Source organism: Salmo trutta, chromosome 29 (genome assembly GCF_901001165.1).
Source record: "Salmo trutta chromosome 29, fSalTru1.1, whole genome shotgun sequence".
Classification (NCBI taxonomy): Eukaryota; Metazoa; Chordata; class Actinopteri; order Salmoniformes; family Salmonidae; genus Salmo; species Salmo trutta.
Window position 1 is genome coordinate 12,379,438 of NC_042985.1, and position 23,043 is coordinate 12,402,480.

At 48.8% G+C, this 23,043-nt stretch overlaps 1 protein-coding gene across 1 annotated transcript in view; it reads left to right on the plus strand.

The window, feature by feature from the left end:
* The window catches only part of LOC115166940 (lysM and putative peptidoglycan-binding domain-containing protein 2), a 24,279-nt gene extending 2,281 nt beyond the window's left edge, over positions 1-21,998 (plus strand). Inside the window, exon 3 of the mRNA XM_029720892.1 lies at positions 21,039-21,998. Coding sequence (XP_029576752.1) covers positions 21,039-21,090 — 52 coding nt within the window. The 3' untranslated portion in view covers positions 21,091-21,998. The remainder of the gene's footprint in view (positions 1-21,038) is intronic.
* The last annotated feature ends 1,045 nt before the right edge of the window (positions 21,999-23,043 follow it).

Consider the following 23,043-nt stretch of genomic DNA (forward strand, 5'->3'; position numbering starts at 1 on the left):
AACCCTAACCCGGACGACGCTGGGCCAATTGTCTGCCGCCCTATGGGACTCCCAATCACGGCCGGTTGTGATACAGCCTAGAATCGAACCAGGGTCTGTAGTGACGCCTCCAGCACTTAGACCGCTGTGCCACTCGGGAGCCTATAGTGCTCTACTTTTGACCATAGCCCTATGTTCGGAATAGGGTGCCATTTGAAATAGTGCACTATATAGGTAATAGTGTGCAATGTCAGATTTGCCCCTGGCACACTCAGTGAACCACATTGAACTGAACAACTGAGTTGACAACCATTTACCTTATCCTTTCTGCATACCACAAGACATGTTCGCCCGCTAAGATAAAACCAATGAATCAGCTTGGGGTAGGTAACACAAATCCTCAAGTTTCACAAAGTGGTAGGAGCTAGCAGTGGTTTTCAGACTAGAAATTCAGACTAGCAGTTGTCCTTTAGCCAAGTCTTGTCTTAGTTAAAAGTTGCTTTGTCCAGTCGCATCACTCAAACCAGCAGTCAAATCAGCAGACTGCCTGTGAGCGAGACGTCGAATCAGAAAGCTGCCTGTGGAAGTGTGACGTCCTGCTTACGCAGATGCAGGTGACGGATGCCTGTCGGATTCTGAGTTCCCACTGGCCAGTGCCCCTTTCTCCTGGCCTGCGATTGGCTGCTAGTCATAAATGTTGAGTCATGCAGACTTCCTGCCAAACTGTGGGTGGTGAGGGGCTGAGATCAGGTGTGTGCGTGCGTGCGTGTGTGTGTGAGAGAGTCAGTGAGTGTGCACGTAAGAGGCAGAGACCAGAAGATGTTGTCTCTGCAGATTCCTTCACCGTGTGTGTGTGTGTGTGTGAGTGAGAGAGTCAGTGAGTGTGCACGTAAGAGGCAGAGACCAGAAGATGTTGTCTCTGCAGATTCCTTCACCCTGTGTGTGTGTGTGTGTGTGAGAGAGTCAGTGAGTGTGCACGTAAGAGGCAGAGACCAGAAGATGTTGTCTCTGCAGATTCCTTCACCCTGTGTGTGTGTGTGTGTGTGTGTGTGTGTGTGTGTGTACTGATGCGTCAGGAGAGAGAGATGTCCATCAACACTGTCTCTGTCTGATCCCAGCCCACCTGACTCTCAGTACAGCCTATCGGATAAACCTCTCTTACTGCTCAGATTACATTCCAAACGGATAACGTTACACGACTGAGAGACAAGCAAACAACAAGCAATGACATGTTTTGTTTTTGCAGAGTAGTTTGTAGATCCCAGACTGAGGAAGAGTGAGATTGAAAGGGAAGACTGAAAGAGGGAGGGAGAGAGAGAAGTCCTCCGCCTATTCAACCATTTTAGATTTCAGGAGTGGCAAGGGGAGTAGGGGCCTTTCGAGGGGAGTAGGGGCCGTCTAGTGGAGTAGGGGCCGTCTAGGGGGGTAGGGTCTCTCTAGGGGGGTAGGGTCTCTCTGGGGGGTAGGGTCTCTCTAGGAGAGTAGGGTCTCTCTAGGGGGGTAGGGTCTCTCTAAATCAAATCAAATTTATTTATATAGCCCTCGTATATCAGCTGAAATCTCAAAGTGCTGTACAGGAACCCAGCCTAAAACCCCAAACAGCAAGCAATGCATGTGAAAGAAGCACGGTGGCTAGGAAAAACTCCCTAGGAAAAACTCCCTAGAAAGGCCAAAAACCTAGGAAGAAACCTAGAGAGGAACCAGGCTATGAGGGGTGGCCAGTCCTCTTCTGGCTGTGCCGGGTGGATATTATAACAGAACATGGTCAAGATGTTAAAATGTTCATAAATGACCAGCATGGTCAAATAATAATAATCATAGTAGTTGTCGAGGGTGCAACAAGCACGTCCGGTGAACAGGTCAGGGTTCCGTAACCGCAGGCAGAACAGTTGAAACTGGAGCAGCAGCATGGCCAGGTGGACTGGGGACAGCAAGGAGTCATCATGCCAGGTAGTCCCGAGGCATGGTCCTAGGGCTCAGGTCCTCCGAGAGAAAGAGAGAAAGAGAGAATTAGAGAGAGCATATTTCAATTCACACAGGACACCGGATAAGACAAGAGAATACTCCAGATGTAACAGACTGACCCTAGCCCCCCGACACATAAACTACTGCAGCATAAATACTGGAGGCTGAGACAGGAGGGATCAGAAGACACTGTGGCCCCATCCGATGATACCCCCGGACAGGGCCAAACAGGCAGGATATAACCCCACCCACTTTGCCAAAGCACAGCCACCACACCACTAGAGGGATGTCTACAACCACCAACTTACCGTCCGAAGACAAGGCCGAGTATAGCCCACAAAGATCTCCGCCATGGCACAACCCAAGGGGGGGGGGGGGCGCCAACCCAGACAGGAAGACCACGTCAGTGACTCAAGTGATGCACCCCTCCTATGGACGGCATGGAAGAACACCAGTAAGTCAGTGACTCAGCCCCTGTAATAGGGTTAGAGGCAGAGAATCCCAGTGGAAAGAGGGGAACCGGCAAGGCAGAGACAGCAAGGGCGGTTCGTTGCTCCAGCCTTTCCGTTCACCTTCACACTCCCGGGCCAGACTATACTTAATCATAGGACCTACTGAAGAGATAAGTCTTCAGTAAAGACTTAAAGGTTGAGACTGAGTCTGCGTCTCTCACATGGGTAGGCAGACCATTCCATAAAAATGGAGCTCTATAGGAGAAAGCCCTACCTCCAGCCGTTTGCTTAGAAATTCTAGGGACAGTTAGGAGGCCTGCGTCTTGTGACCGTAGCGTACGTGTAGGTATGTACGGCAGGACCAAATCGGAAAGATAGGTAGGAGCAAGCCCATGTAATGCTTTGTAGCAGTAAAACCTTGAAATCAGCCCTTGCCTTAACAGGAAGCCAGTGTAGGGAGGCTAGCACTGGAGTAATATGATACATTTTTTTGGTTCTAGTCAGGATTCTAGCAGCCATATTTAGCACTAACTGAAGTTTGTTTAGTGCTTTATCCGGGTAGCCAGAAAGTAGAGCATTGCAGTAGTCCAGCCTAGAAGTAACAAAAGCATGGATACATTTTTCTGCGTCATTTTTGGACAGAAAGTTTCTGATTTTTGCAATGTTACGTAGATGGAAAAAAGCTGTCCTTGAAACAGTCTTGATATGTTCTTCCAAAAGAGAGATCAGGGTCCAGAGTAACGCCGAGGTCCTTCACAGTTTTATTTGAGACGACTGTACAACCATCCAGATTAATTGTCAGATTCAACAGAAGATCTCTTTGTTTCTTGGGACCTAGAACAAGCATCTCTGTTTTGTCCGAGTTTAAAAGTAGAAAGTTTGCTGCCATCCACTTCCTTATGTCTGAAACACAGGCTTCTAGCGAGGGCAATTTTGGGGCTTCACCATGTTTCATTGAAATGTACAGCTGTGTGTCGTCCGCATAGCAGTGAAATTTAACATTATGTTTTCGAATGACATCCCCAAGAGGTAAAATATATAGTGAAAACAATAGTGGTCCTAAAACGGAACCTTGAGGAACACCGAAATTTACAATTGATTTGTCAGAGGACAAACCATCCACAGAGACAAACTGATATCTTTCCGACAGATAAGATCTAAACCAGGCCAGAACTTGTCCATGTAGACCAATTTGGGTTTCCAATCTCTCCAAAAGAATGTGGTGATCGATGGTATCAAAAGCGGCACTAAGATCTAGGAGCACGAGGACAGATGCAGAGCCTCGGTCTGATGTCATTAAAAGGTCATTTACCACCTTCACAAGTGCAGTCTCAGTGCTATGATGGGGTCTAAAACCAGACTGAAGCGTTTCGTATACATTGTTTGTCTTCAGGAAGGCAGTGAGTTGCTGTGCAACAGCTTTTTCTAAACATTTTGAGAGGAATGGAAGATTCGATATAGGCCGATTTAGTTTTTTAAATAATTTCTGGGTCAAGATTCGGCTTTTTCAAGAGAGGCTTTATTACTGCCACTTTTAGTGAGCTTGGTACACATCCGGTGGATAGAGAGCCGTTTATTATGTTCAACATAGGACGGCCAAGCACAGGAAGCAGCTCTTTCAGTAGTTTAGTTGGAATGGGGTCCAGTATGCAGCTTGAGGGTTTGGAGGCCATGATTATTTTCATCATTGTGTCAAGAGATATAGTACTAAAACACTTTAGTATCTCCCTTGATCCTAGGTCCTGGCAGAGTTGTGCAGACTCAGGACAATGGAGCTTTGGAGGAATACCCAGATTTAAAGAGGAGTCCGTAATTTGCTTTCTAATGATCATGATCTTTTCCTCAAAGAAGTTCATAAATGTATTACTGCTGAAGTGAAAGCCATCCTCCATTTGCGAATGCTGCTTTTTAGTTAGCTTTGCGACAGTATCAAAAATACATTTCGGATTGTTCTTATTTTCCTCAATTAAGTTGGAAAAATAGGATGATCGAGCAGCAGTGAGGGCTCTTCGATACTGCACGGTACTGTCTTTCCAAGCTAGTCGGAAGACTTCCAGTTTGGTGTGGCGCCATTTCCGTTCCAATTTTCTGGAAGCTTGCTTCAGAGCTCGTGTATTTTCTGTATACCAGGGAGCTAGTTTCTTATGACAAATGTTTTTAGTTTTTAGGGGTGCAACTGCATCTAGGGTATTGCGCAAGGTTAAATTGAGTTCCTCGGTTAGGTGGTTAACTGATTTTTGTCCTCTGACGTCCTTGGGTAGGCAGAGGGAGTCTGGAAGGGCATCAAGGAATCTTTGGGTTGTCTGAGAATTTATAGCACGACTTTTAATGCTACTTGGTTGGGGTCTGAGCAGATTATTTGTTGCAATTGTAAACGCAATAAAATGGTGGTCCGATAATCCAGGATTATGAGGAAAAACATTAAGATCCACAACATTTATTCCATGGGACAAAACTAGGTCCAGAGTATGACTGTGGCAGTGAGTAGGTCCAGAGACATGTTGGACAAAACCCACTGAGTCGATGATGGCTCCGAAAGCCTTTTGGAGTGGGTCTGTGGACTTTTCCATGTGAATGTTAAAGTCACCATAAATTAGAATATTATCTGCTATGACTACAAGATCCGATAGGAATTCAGGGATCTCAGTGAGGAACACTGCATATGGCCCAGGAGGCCTGTAAACAGTAGCTATAAAAAGTGAGTGAGTAGGCTGCATAGATTTCATGACTAGAAGCTCAAAAAACGAAAACGTCGTTTTTTTTTTTGTAAATTGAAATTTGCTATCATAAATGTTAGCAATACCTCCGCCTTTGCCGGATGCACGGGGGATATGGTCACTAGTGTAACCAGGGGGTGAGGCCTCATTTAACACAGTAAATTCATCAGGCTTAAGCCATGTTTCAGATGTTTCAGATCACATCAAGATTATGATCAGTGATTAGTTCATTGACTATAACTGCCTTGGAAGTGAGGGATCTAACATTAAGTAACCCAATTTTGAGATGTGAAGTATCACAATCTCTTTCAATAATGGCAGGAATGGAGGAGGTCTTTATACTAGTGAGATTACTAAAGCGAACACCGCCATTTTTAATTTTGCCCAACCTAGATCGAGGCACAGACACGGTCTCAATGGGGAAAGCTGAGCTGACTACGCTGACTGTGCTAGTGGCAGACTCCACTAAGCTGGCAGGCTGGCTAACAGCCTGCTGACTGGCCTGCACCCTATTTCATTGTGGAGCTAGAGGAGTTAGAGCCCTGTCTATGTTCGTAGATAAGATGAGAGTCTCACAACTCAATCACTGGTTGAAAACTGTGTTCTGCCCCTCCCAAAAGATAGAATTTGTAGATAACTGGCCCTCTTTCTGGGACTCACCCACAAACAGGACCAAGCCTGGCCTGTTGAGGAGTGACTCTGCTGTAGAGCTCATCACTCCCCCTAACTGGGAGGGGGCCAGAGACAATTAATCGATGCCGACACATCTTTCTAGCTGATTTACACGCTGAAGCTATGTTGCGCTTGGTGACCTCTGACTGTTTCATGGAGTGGAGTAGGGTCTCTCTAGGGGGGTAGGGTCTCTCTAGGGGGGGTAGGGTCTCTCTAGAAGGGTAGGGTCTCTCTAGTGGAGTAGGGTCTCTCTAGGAGGGTAGGGTCTCTCGGGGAATAGGGTCTCTCTAGGAGGGTAGGGTCTCTCTAGGGGAGTAGGGTCTCTAGGAGGGTAGGGTCTCTCTAGGGGAGTAGGGTCTCTCTAGGAGGGTAGGGTCTCTCTAGTGGAGTAGGGTCTCTCTAGTGGAGTAGGGTCTCTCTAGGGGAGTAGGGTCTCTCTAGGGGGGTAGGGTCTCTAGGGGGGTAGGGTCTCTAGGGGGGTAGGGTCTCTCTAGTGGAGTAGGGTCTCTCTAGGGGAGTAGGGTCTCTCTAGGGGGGTAGGGTCTCTAGGGGGGTAGGGTCTCTAGGGGGGTAGGGTCTCTCTAGGAGGGTAGGGTCTCTAGTGGAGTAGGGTCTCTCTAGTGGAGTAGGGTCTCTCTAGGGGGGTAGGGTCTCTCTAGGGGGGTAGGGTCTCTCTAGGGGGGTAGGGTCTCTCTAGGAGGGTAGGGTCTTTCTAGGAGGGTAGGGTCTCTCTAGGAGGGTAGGGTCTCTCTAGGAGGGTAGGGTCTCTCTAGGGGGGGTTGGGTCTCTCTAGGGGGGTAGGGTCTCTCTAGGGGAGTAGGGTCTCTCTAGGGGGTAGGGTCTCTCGGGGGGTATGGTCTCTCTAGTGGAGTAGGGTCTCTCTAGGAGGGTAGGGTCTCTCTAGGAGGGTAGGGTCTCTCTATGGGAGTAGGGTCTCTCTATGGGAGTAGGGTCTCTCTATGGGAGTAGGGTCTCTCTAGGAGGGTAGGGTCTCTCTAGGAGGGTAGGGTCTCTCTAGGAGGGTAGGGTCTCTCTAGGGGGGTAGGGTCTCTCTAGTGGAGTAGGGTCTCTCTAGTGGAGTAGGGTCTCTCTAGGGGGGTAGGGTCTCTAGGGGGGTAGGGTCTCTCTAGGGGGTAGGGTCTCTCTAGGGGGTAGGGTCTCTCTAGGAGGGTAGGGTCTCTCTATGGGAGTAGGGTCTCTCTAGGAGGGTAGGGTCTCTCTAGGAGGGTAGGGTCTCTCTAGTGGAGTAGGGTCTCTCTAGGGGGGTAGGGTCTCTCTAGTGGAGTAGGGTCTCTCTAGTGGAGTAGGGTCTCTCTAGGGGAGTAGGGTCTCTCTAGGGGAGTAGGGTCTCTCTAGGGGGTAGGGTCTCTCGGGGGGTATGGTCTCTCTAGTGGAGTAGGGTCTCTCTAGGAGGGTAGGGTCTCTCTAGGAGGGTAGGGTCTCTCTATGGGAGTAGGGTCTCTCTATGGGAGTAGGGTCTCTCTAGGAGGGTAGGGTCTCTCTAGGAGGGTAGGGTCTCTCTAGGAGGGTAGGGTCTCTCTAGGGGGGTAGGGTCTCTCTAGTGGAGTAGGGTCTCTCTAGTGGAGTAGGGTCTCTCTAGGGGGGTAGGGTCTCTCTAGGGGGGTAGGGTCTCTCTAGGGGGTAGGGTCTCTCTAGGGGGTAGGGTCTCTCTAGGAGGGTAGGGTCTCTCTATGGGAGTAGGGTCTCTCTATGGGAGTAGGGTCTCTCTATGGGAGTAGGGTCTCTCTAGGGGGGTAGGGTCTCTCTAGTGGAGTAGGGTCTCTCTAGTGGAGTAGGGTCTCTCTAGGGGAGTAGGGTCTCTCTAGGGGGGTAGGGTCTCTAGGGGGGTAGGGTCTCTAGGGGGGTAGGGTCTCTCTAGGAGGGTAGGGTCTCTCTAGGAGAGTAGGGTCTCTCTAGTGGAGTAGGGTCTCTCTAGGGGAGTAGGGTCTTTCTAGGGGGTAGGGTCTCTCTAGGAGGGTAGGGTCTCTCTAGGAGGGTAGGGTCTCTCTAGGAGGGTAGGGTCTCTCTATGGGAGTAGGGTCTCTCTAGGAGGGTAGGGTCTCTCTAGGAGGGTAGGGTCTCTATAGGAGGGTAGGGTCTCTCTAGGGGGGTAGGGTCTCTCTAGGGGGGTAGGGTCTCTCTAGGAGGGTAGGGTCTCTAGTAGAGTAGGGTCTCTCTAGTGGAGTAGGGTCTCTCTAGGGGGGGTAGGGTCTCTCTAGGGGGGGTAGGGTCTCTCTAGGGGGGTAGGGTCTCTCTAGGAGGGTAGGGTCTCTAGTGGAGTAGGGTCTCTCTAGTGGAGTAGGGTCTCTCTAGGGGAGTAGGGTCTCTCTAGGGGAGTAGGGTCTCTCTAGGGGGTAGGGTCTCTCTAGGAGGGTAGGGTCTCTCTAGGAGGGTAGGGTCTCTCTAGGAGGGTAGGGTCTCTCTAGGAGGGTAGGGTCTCTCTAGGGGGGTAGGGTCTCTAGGAGGGTAGGGTCTCTAGTAGAGTAGGGTCTCTCTAGTGGAGTAGGGTCTCTCTAGGGGGGGTAGGGTCTCTCTAGGGGGGGTAGGGTCTCTCTAGGGGGGTAGGGTCTCTCTAGGGGGGTAGGGTCTCTCTAGGGGAGTAGGGTCTCTCTAGGGGGTAGGGTCTCTCGGGGGGTATGGTCTCTCGGGGGGTATGGTCTCTCTAGTGGAGTAGGGTCTCTCTATGGGAGTAGGGTCTCTCTAGGAGGGTAGGGTCTCTCTAGGAGGGTAGGGTCTCTCTAGGAGGGTAGGGTCTCTCTAGTGGAGTAGGGTCTCTCTAGGGGGGGTAGGGTCTCTCTAGGGGGGGGAGGGTCTCTCTAGGGGGGGTAGGGTCTCTCTAGGAGGGTAGGGTCTCTAGTGGAGTAGGGTCTCTCTAGTGGAGTAGGGTCTCTCTAGGGGAGTAGGGTCTCTCTAGGGGGGTAGGTCTCTCTAGGGGGTAGGGTCTCTCTAGGAGGGTAGGGTCTCTCTAGGAGGGTAGGGTCTCTCTAGGAGGGTAGGGTCTCTCTAGGGGGGTAGGGTCTCTAGGAGGGTAGGGTCTCTAGTAGAGTAGGGTCTCTCTAGTGGAGTAGGGTCTCTCTAGGGGGGGTAGGGTCTCTCTAGGGGGGGTAGGGTCTCTCTAGGGGGGTAGGGTCTCTCTAGGGGGGTAGGGTCTCTCTAGGGGAGTAGGGTCTCTCTAGGGGGTAGGGTCTCTCGGGGGGTATGGTCTCTCGGGGGGTATGGTCTCTCTAGTGGAGTAGGGTCTCTCTATGGGAGTAGGGTCTCTCTAGGAGGGTAGGGTCTCTCTAGGAGGGTAGGGTCTCTCTAGGAGGGTAGGGTCTCTCTAGGGGGGCAGGGTCTCTCTAGGGGAGTAGGGTCTCTCTAGGGGGGTAGGGTCTCTAGGGGGTAGGGTCTCTCTAGTGGAGTAGGGTCTCTCTAGGGGGGTAGGGTCTCTCTAGGAGGGTAGGGTCTCTCTAGGGGAGTAGGGTCTCTCTAGGGGAGTAGGGTCTCTCTAGTGGAGTAGGGTCTCTCTAGGGGGGTAGGGTCTCTCTAGGGGGGTAGGGTCTCTCTAGTGGTGTAGGGTCTCTCTAGGAGGGTAGGGTCTCTAGTGGAGTAGGGTCTCTCTAGGGGGGTAGGGTCTCTCTAGGAGGGTAGGGTCTCTCTATGGGAGTAGGGTCTCTCTAGGAGGGTAGGGTCTCTCTAGTGGAGTAGGGTCTCTCTAGTGGAGTAGGGTCTCTCTAGGGGGGTAGGGTCTCTCTAGGGGAGTAGGGTCTCTCTAGGAGGGTAGGGTCTCTCTAGGAGAGTAGGGTCTCTCTAGTGGAGTAGGGTCTCTCTAGGGGAGTAGGGTCTTTCTAGGGGGTAGGGTCTCTCTAGGAGGGTAGGGTCTCTCTAGGAGGGTAGGGTCTCTCTAGGAGGGTAGGGTCTCTCTATGGGAGTAGGGTCTCTCTAGGAGGGTAGGGTCTCTCTAGGAGGGTAGGGTCTCTATAGGAGGGTAGGGTCTCTCTAGGGGGGTAGGGTCTCTCTAGGGGGGTAGGGTCTCTCTAGGAGGGTAGGGTCTCTAGTAGAGTAGGGTCTCTCTAGTGGAGTAGGGTCTCTCTAGGGGGGGTAGGGTCTCTCTAGGGGGGGTAGGGTCTCTCTAGGGGGGTAGGGTCTCTCTAGGAGGGTAGGGTCTCTAGTGGAGTAGGGTCTCTCTAGTGGAGTAGGGTCTCTCTAGGGGAGTAGGGTCTCTCTAGGGGAGTAGGGTCTCTCTAGGGGGTAGGGTCTCTCTAGGAGGGTAGGGTCTCTCTAGGAGGGTAGGGTCTCTCTAGGAGGGTAGGGTCTCTCTAGGGGGGTAGGGTCTCTAGGAGGGTAGGGTCTCTAGTAGAGTAGGGTCTCTCTAGTGGAGTAGGGTCTCTCTAGGGGGGGTAGGGTCTCTCTAGGGGGGGTAGGGTCTCTCTAGGGGGGTAGGGTCTCTCTAGGGGGGTAGGGTCTCTCTAGGGGAGTAGGGTCTCTCTAGGGGGTAGGGTCTCTCGGGGGGTATGGTCTCTCGGGGGGTATGGTCTCTCTAGTGGAGTAGGGTCTCTCTATGGGAGTAGGGTCTCTCTAGGAGGGTAGGGTCTCTCTAGGAGGGTAGGGTCTCTCTAGGAGGGTAGGGTCTCTCTAGTGGAGTAGGGTCTCTCTAGGGGGGGTAGGGTCTCTCTAGGGGGGGTAGGGTCTCTCTAGGGGGGTAGGGTCTCTCTAGGAGGGTAGGGTCTCTAGTGGAGTAGGGTCTCTCTAGTGGAGTAGGGTCTCTCTAGGGGAGTAGGGTCTCTCTAGGGGAGTAGGGTCTCTCTAGGGGGTAGGGTCTCTCTAGGAGGGTAGGGTCTCTCTAGGAGGGTAGGGTCTCTCTAGGAGGGTAGGGTCTCTCTAGGGGGGTAGGGTCTCTAGGAGGGTAGGGTCTCTAGTAGAGTAGGGTCTCTCTAGTGGAGTAGGGTCTCTCTAGGGGGGGTAGGGTCTCTCTAGGGGGGTAGGGTCTCTCTAGGGGGGTAGGGTCTCTCTAGGGGGGTAGGGTCTCTCTAGGGGAGTAGGGTCTCTCTAGGGGGTAGGGTCTCTCGGGGGGTATGGTCTCTCGGGGGGTATGGTCTCTCTAGTGGAGTAGGGTCTCTCTATGGGAGTAGGGTCTCTCTAGGAGGGTAGGGTCTCTCTAGGAGGGTAGGGTCTCTCTAGGAGGGTAGGGTCTCTCTAGGGGGCAGGGTCTCTCTAGGGGAGTAGGGTCTCTCTAGGGGGGTAGGGTCTCTAGGGGGTAGGGTCTCTCTAGTGGAGTAGGGTCTCTCTAGGGGGGTAGGGTCTCTCTAGGAGGGTAGGGTCTCTCTAGGGGAGTAGGGTCTCTCTAGGGGAGTAGGGTCTCTCTAGTGGAGTAGGGTCTCTCTAGGGGGGTAGGGTCTCTCTAGGGGGGTAGGGTCTCTCTAGTGGTGTAGGGTCTCTCTAGTGGTGTAGGGTCTCTCTAGGAGGGTAGGGTCTCTCTAGGGGGGTAGGGTCTCTCTAGGAGGGTAGGGTCTCTCTATGGGAGTAGGGTCTCTCTAGGAGGGTAGGGTCTCTCTAGTGGAGTAGGGTCTCTCTAGTGGAGTAGGGTCTCTCTAGGGGGGTAGGGTCTCTCTAGGGGAGTAGGGTCTCTCTAGGGGGGTAGGGTCTCTCTAGGGGAGTAGGGTCTCTCTAGGGGGGTAGGGTCTCTCAAGGGGGGTAGGGTCTCTCTAGGGAGTAGGGTCTCTCTAGTGGAGTAGGGTCTCTCTAGGGGGGTAGGGTCTCTCTAGGAGGGTAGGGTCTCTCTAGGGGAGTAGGGTCTCTCTAGGAGGGTAGGGTCTCTAGGGGGGTAGGGTCTCTAGCGGGGTAGGGTCTCTCTCTAGGGGGGTAGGGTCTCTCTAGGGGGGTAGGGTCTCTCTAGGGGGGTAGGGTCTCTCTGGGAGGGTATGGTCTCTAGGGGGGTAGGGTCTCTCTAGTGGAGTAGGGTCTCTCTAGGGGGGTAGGGTCTCTCTAGTGGAGTAGGATCTCTCTAGGGGGGTAGGATCTCTCTAGGGGGGTAGGGTCTATTTGGAATTCAGCATAAGTCAGGCCTGAGCTTGTCTCGCTGACTATGCGTGCTGAGACACAGTCACGTCAGTGAAGATCGGCAAGTTGGCTGGCATGTGCACACTAATGCACGCACTCTCTCCACACACACACACACACACACACACACGCACACACACACACATACTATTTAAGTTAGAGGAACTGCCAAGTCAGTTCTGAGTCACGCTGGCAGCAACTGCGGTCTCTCCCTGGCTAGGCCAGGGGCTGTATCCACAAAGTGTCTCAGAGTAGGAGTGCTGATCTAGGATCAGTTTAGCCTTTTAGATCACAGTGAATAAGGCTGACCATATGCTTCCCAGTTGAAACCGTTCCTGCATATATTGTGACTACATTTTGGTTCATTTTGGTTAGTTTTGTTGTTATGCAGGTTATTTTTCGTCTGTTTGAGTACACAACGTTTTTTCTTCGGTAGCTGAAGTCTACGATCCTTCGTTGGTGATTGGTCAACAGTGCGGATTCTTCAATTAAGTGTTTGTTGTCATTCGACGACAGGCAACTAGTTTTCATGCACATTTTATTCACATGAGATATACTGTACCAGATAATACTGTATCTTAGTTAGTTAAAATTGCGCCACTGAGACCTCGGCAAAAACGTCAACTAAGAAATCTGTAATTCATTTTATCTAAGATTAATTCAGACTATTTTGACGACGTGTACTTGCTGCTACAGTGTATCAAGAGGGACAAACGGTAATATAGATGCTTTTCTTGTTTTTAATGCGAAGGTATTTTAAGGGAGTATGCAAGAATAGACGTTCACTTCACCTAGCTGAGTTCTGCTAGGAGCAAACCCAACCTATGTATGTGGACGCCTGTAGAGGGGAAACTAACCCTATAGCACCACGCCTACTCTGAGAACGTTGATGCCTACGGCCCCAGGGGGCCGGTGCCTACGGCCCCAGGGGGCCGGTGCCTACGGCCCCAGGGGGCCGGACGGCCCCAGGTCTCTAAGGAGACCATAACCTGATCAACCTACACCTGGGCAGCGTTATGGTTCAGTGCTCTGTGGTTTAACAGCTATGTTACAGGATTTAGAGGAAATGTCATGGTTTCCTTGAAGTGAAACTGGTTTAAACGGGCAATCTGGGATTAGAAAACAAGCCGTCACCCTGCCACTTGTTTTGGGATGTTGAGGGATGCGGCTGGAGAAATTGAACCACTCTCAAAATGTTTGATACAGAGCTATGGATGAAAGAGAAATACAGTTTGAAATATACACTGCTCAAAAAAATAAAGGGAACACTAAAATAACACATCCTAGATCTGAATGAAAGAAATAATCTTATGAAATACTTTTTTCTTTACGTAGTTGAATGTGCTGACAACAAAATCACACAAAAATAATCAATGGAAATCCAATTTATCAACCCATGGAGGTCTGGATTTGGAGTCACACTCAAAATTAAAGTGGAAAACCACACTACAAGCTGATCCAACTTTGATGTAATGTCCTTAAAACAAGTCAAAATGAGGCTCAGTAGTGTGTGTGGCCTCCACGTGCCTGTATGACCTCCCTACAACGCCTGGGCATGCTCCTGATGAGGTGGCGGATGGTCTCCTGAGGGATCTCCTCCCAGACCTGGACTAAAGCATCCACCAACTCCTGGACAGTCTGTGGTGCAACATGGCGTTGGTGGATGGAGCGAGACATGGTGTCCCAGATGTGCTCAATTGGATTCAGGTCTGGGGAACGGGCGGGCCAGTCCATAGCATCAATGCATTCCTCTTGCAGGAACTGCTGACACACTCCAGCCACATGAGGTCTAGCATTGTCTTGCATTAGGAGGAACCCAGGGCCAACCGCACCAGCATATGGTCTCACAAGGGGTCTGAGGATCTCATCTCGGTACCTAATGGCAGTCAGGCTACCTCTGGCGAGCACATGGAGGGCTGTGCGGCCCCCCCAAAGAAATGCCACCCCACACCATGACTGACCCACTGCCAAACCGGTCATGCTGGAGGATGTTGCAGGCAGCAGAACGTTCTCCACGGCGTCTCCAGACTCTGTCACGTCTGTCACATGTGCTCAGTGTGAACCTGCTTTCATCTGTGAAGAGCACAGGGCGCCAGTGGCAAATTTGCCAATCTTGGTGTTCTCTGGCAAATGCCAAACGTCCTGCACGGTGTTGGGCTGTAAGCACAACCCCCACCTGTGGACGTCGGGCCCTCATACCACCCTCATGGAGTCTGTTTCAGACCGTTTGAGCAGACACATGCACATTTGTGGCCTGCTGGAGGTCATTTTGCAGGGCTCTGGCAGTGCTCCTCCTGCTCCTCCTTGCACAAAGGCGGAGGTAGCAGTCCTGCTGCTGGGTTGTTGCCCTCCTACGGCCTCCTCCACGTCTCCTGATGTACTGGCCTGTCTCCTGGTAGCGCCTCCATGCTCTGGACACTACGCTGACAGACACAGCAAACCTTCTTGCCACAGCTCGCATTGATGTGCCATCCTGGATGAGCTGCACTACCTGAGCCACTTGTGTGGGTTGTAGACTCCGTCTCATGCTACCACTAGAGTGAAAGCACCGCCAGCATTCAAAAGTGACCAAAACATCAGCCAGGAAGCATAGGAACTGAGAAGTGGTCTGTGGTCCCCACCTGCAGAACCACTCCTTTATTGGGGGTGTCTTGCTAATTGCCTATAATTTCCACCTGTTGTCTATTCCATTTGCACAACAGCATGTGAAATGTATTGTCAATCAGTGTTGCTTCCTAAGTGGACAGTTTGATTTCACAGAAGTGTGATTGACTTGGAGTTACATTGTGTTGTTTAAGTGTTCCCTTTATTTTTTTGAGCAGTATAGTTTTAATATAGTTTTGAAGCTATGGAGTAAAGCAAGCTTTTCATGATCTGAGACTTGGTAGGGGAAACTGGGTTAGATATTCTGCAGCTGAGTACAGTTATAGTTGGTAACAGGCAGTCTGTGCTGTCACTCTGAGACACACACACCTGCTGGTCTAATTGGAATGTGGGTTGCCGTGGTGCCTGAATGAGTGTGAATAATTGATGAACAATGCTCTGGGAGCAGTATGGTGCTCAGGACACACGGTGCTCAGGTCACAGCAGCAGACTGACCTACTCACTAATATCTAATGGTTAAGGTGCTTCCTCTCCTTGTCACCTCCACCTCTCCTTCCTGTCCACCTCTCCTTCCTGTCCACCTCTCCTTCCTGTCCACCTCTCCTTCCTGTCCACCTCTCCTTCCTGTCCACCTCTCCTTCATCTCCACCTCTCCTTCATCTCCACCTCTCCTTCATCTCCACCTCTCCTTCATCTCCACCTCTCCTTCATCTCCACCTCTCCTTCATCTCCACCTCTCCTTCATCTCCACCTCTCCTTCATCTCCACCTCTCCTTCATCTCCACCTCTCCTTTCTGTCCACCTCTCTTTCTGTCCACCTCTCCTTCATCGCCACCTCTCCTTCATCTCCACCTCTCCTTCATCGCCACCTCTCCTTCATCGCCACCTCTCCTTTCTGTCCACCTCTCCTTTCTGTCCATCTCTCCTTTCTGTCCATCTCTCCTTTCTGTCCATCTCTCCTTTCTGTCCATCTCTCCTTCCTGTCCATCTCTCCTTTCTGTCCATCTCTCCTTTCTGTCCATCTCTCCTTTCTGTCCATCTCTCCTTTCTGTCCATCTCTCCTTTCTGTCCATCTCTCCTTTCTGTCCATCTCTCCTTTCTGTCCATCTCTCCTTTCTGTCCACCTCTCCTTCCTGTCCACCTCTCCTTCCTGTCCACCTCTCCTTCCTGTCCACCTCTCTTTCGTCTCCACCTCTCTTTCGTCTCCACCTCTCTTTCATCTCCACCTCCACCTCCCCTTCCTATCCACCTCTCCTTCCTGTCCACATCTCCTTCATCTCCACCTCTCCTTCCTGTCCACATCTCCTTCATCTCCACCTCTCCTTCCTGTCCACCTCTTTCATCTCCACCTCTCCTTCCTGTCCACCTTTCTCATCTCCACCTCTCTTTCATCTCCACCTCCACCTCCCCTTCCTATCCACCTCTCCTTCCTGTCCACATCTCCTTCATCTCCACCTCTCCTTCCTGTCCACCTCTTTCATCTCCACCTCTCCTTCCTGTCCACCTTTCTCATCTCCACCTCTCCTTCCTGTCCATCTCTCTTATCTCCACCTCTCCTTCCTGTCCATCTCTCCTTCATCTCCACCTCTCCTTCCTGTCCATCTCTCCTTCATCTCCACCTCTCCTTCCTGTCCATCTCTCCTTCCTGTCCACCTCTCCTTCCTGTCCAGCTCTCCTTCCTGTCCATCTCTCCTTCATCTCCACCTCTCCTTCCTGTCCACCTCTCTGTCCTCTCCACCTCTCCTTCCTGTCTACTTATCTGAAAACAGTCTAGGGGGAAAATTGCTTGGGTATGAGTTAGAAATGTCGGTGTTGGTAATTTGGGGTTTATGGTCCAAGCTCTACTGTAGACTATTGAGATGCAGCCCTATTAGGTCACATAGGAGGCCTCAACCCTCTGCAGACTGATCTATCAGCTAATTATAGATCTGCCAGGAAAGAGAGGGGGAGAGAAGGATGGGGAGAGAAGGAGGGGGAGAGAAGGAGGGGGAGAGAACGAGGGGGAGTGTGTATCAGGGAAGCAAGGACTAAATGGAGAAGGAAATGCAAGAAAGCCAAAAAGAATAGTTAGTAATAACAGTATAGTTATCAGTCTGGTTCTGTATGGTACTGTGTGGTTAGTAGTAACAGTATAGTTATCAGTCTGGTTCTGTATGGTACTGTGTGGTTAGTAGCAGTATAGTTATCAGTCTGGTTCTGTATGGTACTGTGTGGTTAATAGCAGTATAGTTATCAGTCTGGTTCTGTATGGTTCTGTGTGGTTAGTAGCAGTATAGTTATCAGTCTGGTTCTGTATGGTACTGTGTGGTTAATAGCAGTATAGTTATCAGTCTGGTTCTGTATGGTACTGTGTGGTTAGTAACAGTATAGTTATCAGTCTGGTTCTGTATGGTTAGTAACAGTATAGATATCAGTCTGGTTCTGTGTGGTTAGTAACAATATAGTTATCAGTCTGGTTCTGTGTGGTTAGTAACAGTATAGTTATCAGTCTGGTTCTGTATGGTACTGTGTGGTTAGTAGTAACAGTATAGTTATCAGTCTGGTTCTGTGTGGTTAGTAACAGTACAGTTATCAGTCTGGTTCTGTGTGGTTAGTAACAGTATAGTTATCAGTCTGGTTCTGTGTGGTTAGTAACAGTATAGTTATCAGTCTGGTTCTGTATGGTACTGTGTGGTTAGTAACAGTATAGTTATCAGTCTGGTTCTGTATGGTTATTAGCACTATAGTTATCAGTCTGGTTCTGTATGGTACTGTGTGGTTAGTAGCAGTATAGTTATCAGTCTGGTTCTGTACGGTACTGTGTGGTTAGTAGTAACAGTATAGTTATCAGTCTGGTTCTGTATGGTACTGTGTGGTTAGTAGTAGTATAAATATCAGTCTGGTTCTGTATGGTACTGTGTGGTTAGTAGCAGTATAGTTATCAGTCTGGTTCTGTATGGTACTGTGTGGTTAGTAATAACAGTATAGTTATCAGTCTGGTTCTGTATGGTACTGTGTGGTTAGTAATAACAGTATAGTTATCAGTCTGGTTCTGTATGGTACTGTGTGGTTAGTAGTAACAGTATAGTTATCAGTCTGGTTCTGTATGGTACTGTGTGGTTAGTAGCATTATAGTTATCAGTCTGGTTCTGTATGGTACTGTGTGGTTAGTAGTAGCAGTATAGTTATCAGTCTGGTTCTGTGTGGTTAGTAGCAGTATAGTTATCAGTCTGGTTCTGTATGGTACTGTGTGGTTAGTAACAGTATAGTTATCAGTCTGGTTCTGTATGGTACTGTGTGGTTAGTAGTAACAGTATAGTTTTCAGTCTGGTTCTGTGTGGTTAATAGCAGTATAGTTATCAGTCTGGTTCTTTATGGTACTGTGTGGTTAGTAGTAGCAGTATAGTTATCAGTCTGGTTCTGTGTGGTTAATAGCAGTATAGTTATCAGTCTGGTTCTGTATGGTACTGTGTGGTTAGTAGTGGCAGTATAGTTATCAGTCTGGTTCTGTGTGGTTAGTAATAACAGTATAGTTATCAGTCTGGTTCTGTATGGTACTGTGTGGTTAGTAGTAACAGTATAGTTATCAGTCTGGTTCTGTATGGTACTGTGTGGTTAATAGCAGTATAGTTATCAGTCTGGTTCTGTATGGTACTGTGTGGTTAATAGCAGTATAGTTATCAGTCTGGTTCGGTATGGTACTGTGTGGTTAGTAGTAGCAGTATAGTTATCAGTCTGGTTCTGTGTGGTTAGTAATAACAGTATAGTTATCAGTCTGGTTCTGTATGGTACTGTGTGGTTAGTAACAGTATAGTTATCAGTCTGGTTCTGTATGGTACTGTGTGGTTAGTAACAGTATAGTTATCAGTCTGGTTCTGTGTGGTTAGTAGTAGCAGTATAGGTATCAGTCTGGTTCTGTATGGTACTGTGTGGTTAGTAACAGTATAGTTATCAGTCTGGTTCTGTATGGTACTGTGTGGTTAGTAGCAGTATAGTTATCAGTCTGGTTCTGTATGGTACTGTGTGGTTAGTAGCAGTATAGTTATCAGTCTGGTTCTGTATGGTACTGTGTGGTTAGTAACAGTATAGTTATCAGTCTGGTTCTGTATGGTACTGTGTGGTTAGAAGTAACAGTATAGTTATCAGTCTGGTTCTGTATGGTACTGTGTGGTTAGTAACAGTATAGTTATCAGTCTGGTTCTGTATGGTACTGTGTGGTTAGTAGCAGTGTAGTTATCAGTCTGGTTCTGTATGGTACTGTGTGGTTAGTAGTAGCAGTATAGTTATTAGTCTGGTTCTGTGTGGTTAGTAGCAGTATAGTTATCAGTCTGGTTCTGTATGGTACTGTGTGGTTAGTAGTAGCAGTATAGTTATCAGTCTAGTTCTGTGTGGTTAATAGCAGTATAGTTATCAGTCTGGTTCTGTATGGTACTGTGTGGTTAGTAGTAGCAGTGTAGTTATCAGTCTGGTTCTGTGTGGTTAGTAATAACAGTATAGTTATCAGTCTGGTTCTGTATGGTACTGTGTGGTTAGTAGTAACAGTATAGTTATCAGTCTGGTTCTGTATGGTACTGTGTGGGTAATAGCAGTATAGTTATCAGTCTGGTTCTGTATGGTACTGTGTGGTTAATAGCAGTATAGTTATCAGTCTGGTTCTGTATGGTACTGTGTGGTTAGTAACAGTATAGTTATCAGTCTGGTTCTGTATGGTACTGTGTGGTTAGTAGTAGCAGTATAGTTATCAGTCTGGTTCTGTATGGTACTGTGTGGTTAGTAACAGTATAGTTATCAGTCTGGTTCTGTATGGTACTGTGTGGTTAGTAGCAGTATAGTTATCAGTCTGGTTCTGTATGGTACTGTGTGGTTAGTAGCAGTATAGTTATCAGTCTGGTTCTGTATGGTACTGTGTGGTTAGTAATAACAGTATAGTTATCAGTCTGGTTCTGTATGGTACTGTGTGGTTAGTAGCACTATAGTTATCAGTCTGGTTCTGTATGGTACTGTGTGGTTAGTAGCACTATAGTTATCAGTCTGGTTCTGTATGGTACTGTGTGGTTAGTAGCACTATAGTTATCAGTCTGGTTCTGTATGGTACTGTGTGGTTAGTAGCAGTATAGTTATCATTATGGTACTGTGTGGTTAGTAACAGTATAGTTATCAGTCTGGTTCTGTATGGTATTGTGTGGTTAGTAGCAGTATAGTTATCAGTCTGGTTCTGTATGGTACTGTGTGGTTAGTAGTAGCAGTATAGTTATCAGTCTGGTTCTGTGTGGTTAGTAGCAGTATAGTTATCAGTCTGGTTCTGTATGGTTCTGTGTGGTTAGTAATAACAGTATAGTTATCAGTCTGGTTCTGTATGGTACTGTGTGGTTAGTAATAACAGTATAGTTATCAGTCTGGTTCTGTATGGTACTGTGTGGTTAGTAGCAGTATAGTTATCAGTCTGGTTCTGTATGGTACTGTGTGGTTAGTAACAGTATAGTTATCAGTCTGGTTCTGTATGGTACTGTGTGGTTAGTAGTAACAGTATAGTTATCAGTCTGGTTCTGTGTGGTTAATAGCAGTATAGTTATCAGTCTGGTTCTGTATGGTACTGTGTGGTTAGTAGCAGTATAGTTATCAGTCTAGTTCTGTATGGTACTGTGTGGTTAGTAGTAGCAGTATAAACACCAGGTCTATGTTTACTCTGGCGTCTGTGAGGAAACAGAGGAGCGTGCTTCTTGTTGGAGCAAACACACTGTATGACTAGGGTTTGAGTCTGACACACACACACACACACACACACACACACACACACACACACACACACACACACACACACACACACACACAATTGTGGTCTGAGATGGCTTTAGTTTGCAAACACCCAGCTTATATGGTGTGTCTGTATGCAAATGGAGGGAATTCACTGGATGTTATGTTTGTGTGTGTGTTAATGACTTGTGTGTTTTATTTAGTTTTATTCGTTACATGTACATAATACACATGGTATACACCGTCCAATTAAATGCTTACCAGCAGGTTCCTTCTGGACAATACAACAACAATAAGAAATGATAAAATATGTGAATAGGAATATAAAGTAAATGTCTCAGTAGAATAAACATGTTAGCATCAGTATAATACAGGAAGGGATCAATAGTCCAATATTTACATGTGTTTTGGGGAAGGGGGGATTGGGGGGGGCAAGTGTTTAAATTATGCAGTATTTAGCAATAATAACAGTCTGGTAGCAGCAGTTGTGATGTGAGTGTGGATGAGTGTATATCTGTGTGAGTGTGGATGAGTGTATATCTGTGTGAGTGTGGGTGAGTGTATATCTGTGTGAGTGTATATCTGTGTGAGTGTATATCTGTGTGGGTGTGAGTGTGGGTGAGTGTATATCTGTGTGAGTGTGGATGAGTGTATATCTGTGTGGGTGTGAGTGTGGGTGAGTGTATATCTGTGGGTATGAGTGTATATCTGTGTGGGTGTGAGTGTATATCTGTGTGGGTGTGAGTGTGGGTGAGTGTATATCTGTGGGTATGAGTGTGGATGAGGTGCGGAAAGTCTGCATGTGGTCAGTCCAGTTTAAGTGTGTGTTGATATGTGTGTGTGTGTGTGCTAACATGTATGTTCTTTTTGTTCACAGGGACAGTGAAGAGGAATACACACTTCCTGTTTCATCATACCAGGAGATCTAAGGGACACACTCGTTTACCTGAAGCCCTGATTAACACCCATCCACCCACAAATCCACCCATCACTGCTTCCTGCCTTTCCCTTCCTGTATCTCTCTTTTACCAAACCATGACACGGGACGTCATGTCTAAGTGTTTGAACTGAGGATTCATCCTTTGCCTTTTTAATATTAGTATCATACGTTGTATTATTAGTATTCTTCTGGTTTTGTACTGTTCAACTGCTGTCAATCATCTGAACAGCAGGTAGTCTGTTACTATGACACTCATCTACTCACTACAAGTCTACATGCTGCTGCTGTACAGAATAACCCTCTGGTCTGTGTATACCACACACACACACATACATACACAGGAAACACACAGGTGTGTTTGGGGGATTAGTTCGATACTGGCTTTTACCCTAACTCTGATGATCCAATCCCTCCTAGAATAGCATCAGTTCACTAGATGGATGGATAGATAGATAGATGGAGAAGCCTCCAGTATTACCTCCTCTTCCTACTCCTCTCTTCTTCCTCCCCTCCTCTTTTCCTCCTCCTCTCCTCCTCCTCTCCTCCTCTGCTCCTTCTCTCTTCTTCCTCTCCTCCTCACCAACTCTCTTCTTCCTCCTCTCTTCCTCCTCCTCCTCAGTGTTTGAAACTAGGGTGCGTCCATAATGGCAGCCTATTTATGCCCCACATTGTGTGCATCCCAAATGGCTCCCTATTCCCTATGTAGTGCACTACTTTTGACCAGGACCCGTAGGGTTCACTACTTTTGACCAGGGCCCGTAGGGTTCACTACTTTTGACCAGGGCCCGTAGGGTTTTGGTCAAGGGTAGTGTATAACATAGAAAATAGGGTGCCATTTTGGATGTATCCCTCGACTGAATTCTCACCAGAAGCTGTGGGTGGGAGGGGTGGTGAAGCTGTGGATGGGAGGGGTGGTGAAGCTGTGGATGGGAGGGGTGGTGAAGCTGTGGGTGGGAGGGGTGGTGAAGCTGTGGGTGGGAGGGGGTGGTGAAGCTGTGGGTGGGAGGGGTGGTGAAGCTGTGGGTGGGAGGGGTGGTGAAGCTGTGGGTGGGAGGGGTGGTGAAGCTGTGGGTGGGAGGGGTGGTGAAGCTGTGGGTGGGAGGGGTGGTGAAGCTGTGGATGGGAGGGGTGGTGAAGCTGTGGATGGGAGGGGTGGTGAAGCTGTGGGTGGGAGGGGTGGTGAAGCTGTGGATGGGAGGGGTGGTGAAGCTGTGGGTGGGAGGGGTGGTGAAGCTGTGGGTGGGAGGGGTGGTGAAGCTGTGGGTGGGAGGGGTGGTGAAGCTGTGGGTGGGAGGGGTGGTTAAGCTGTGGGTGGGAGGGGTGGTGAAGCTGTGGGTGGGAGGGGTGGTAAAGCTGTGGGTGGGAGGGGTGGTGAAGCTGTGGGTGGGAGGGGTGGTGAAGCTGTGGGTGGGAGGGGTGGTGAAGCTGTGGATGGGAGGGGTGGTGAAGCATTTTAAATGTTTTGTTTACCTGTTTAGAAGCATTCATTAGTGACATAAAGGGAAATCTCTTTTTGAAGTGTGAATGTGCTGTTGTTTTTAAGTGTGTGAAATACTGTACAAATTAAACCATGGCTGAGTTTTAATGTGCTTTTTTTTCTTGATTTTTGAGGATGAATAAATACAACTTTAAAACAGACTTCTCTTGGTTGCCTAGTTGTTTTTGTTGATGATAAATGTCGTTGTACATTTTACTGAGTTCCACTCCTCTAGTCTCGTGTGGCATCCTTCCAAATGTCATCTGGTTGACTGGACTGTAAGGTGAGAATCCTGGGCCTCTGAGGCTACCCACCCCTCTGATAGTTGAATGTTTCAAGAAAGAACAATTGAACAGCTTCATGTGTTTCCATTGGATCAGAGAGGATAGATGTAACTATAGGGGGAATCATCTGGAATGTGACTCAATATTCATATTTATGCCTTTCTTCTTGATATCTTCTAGT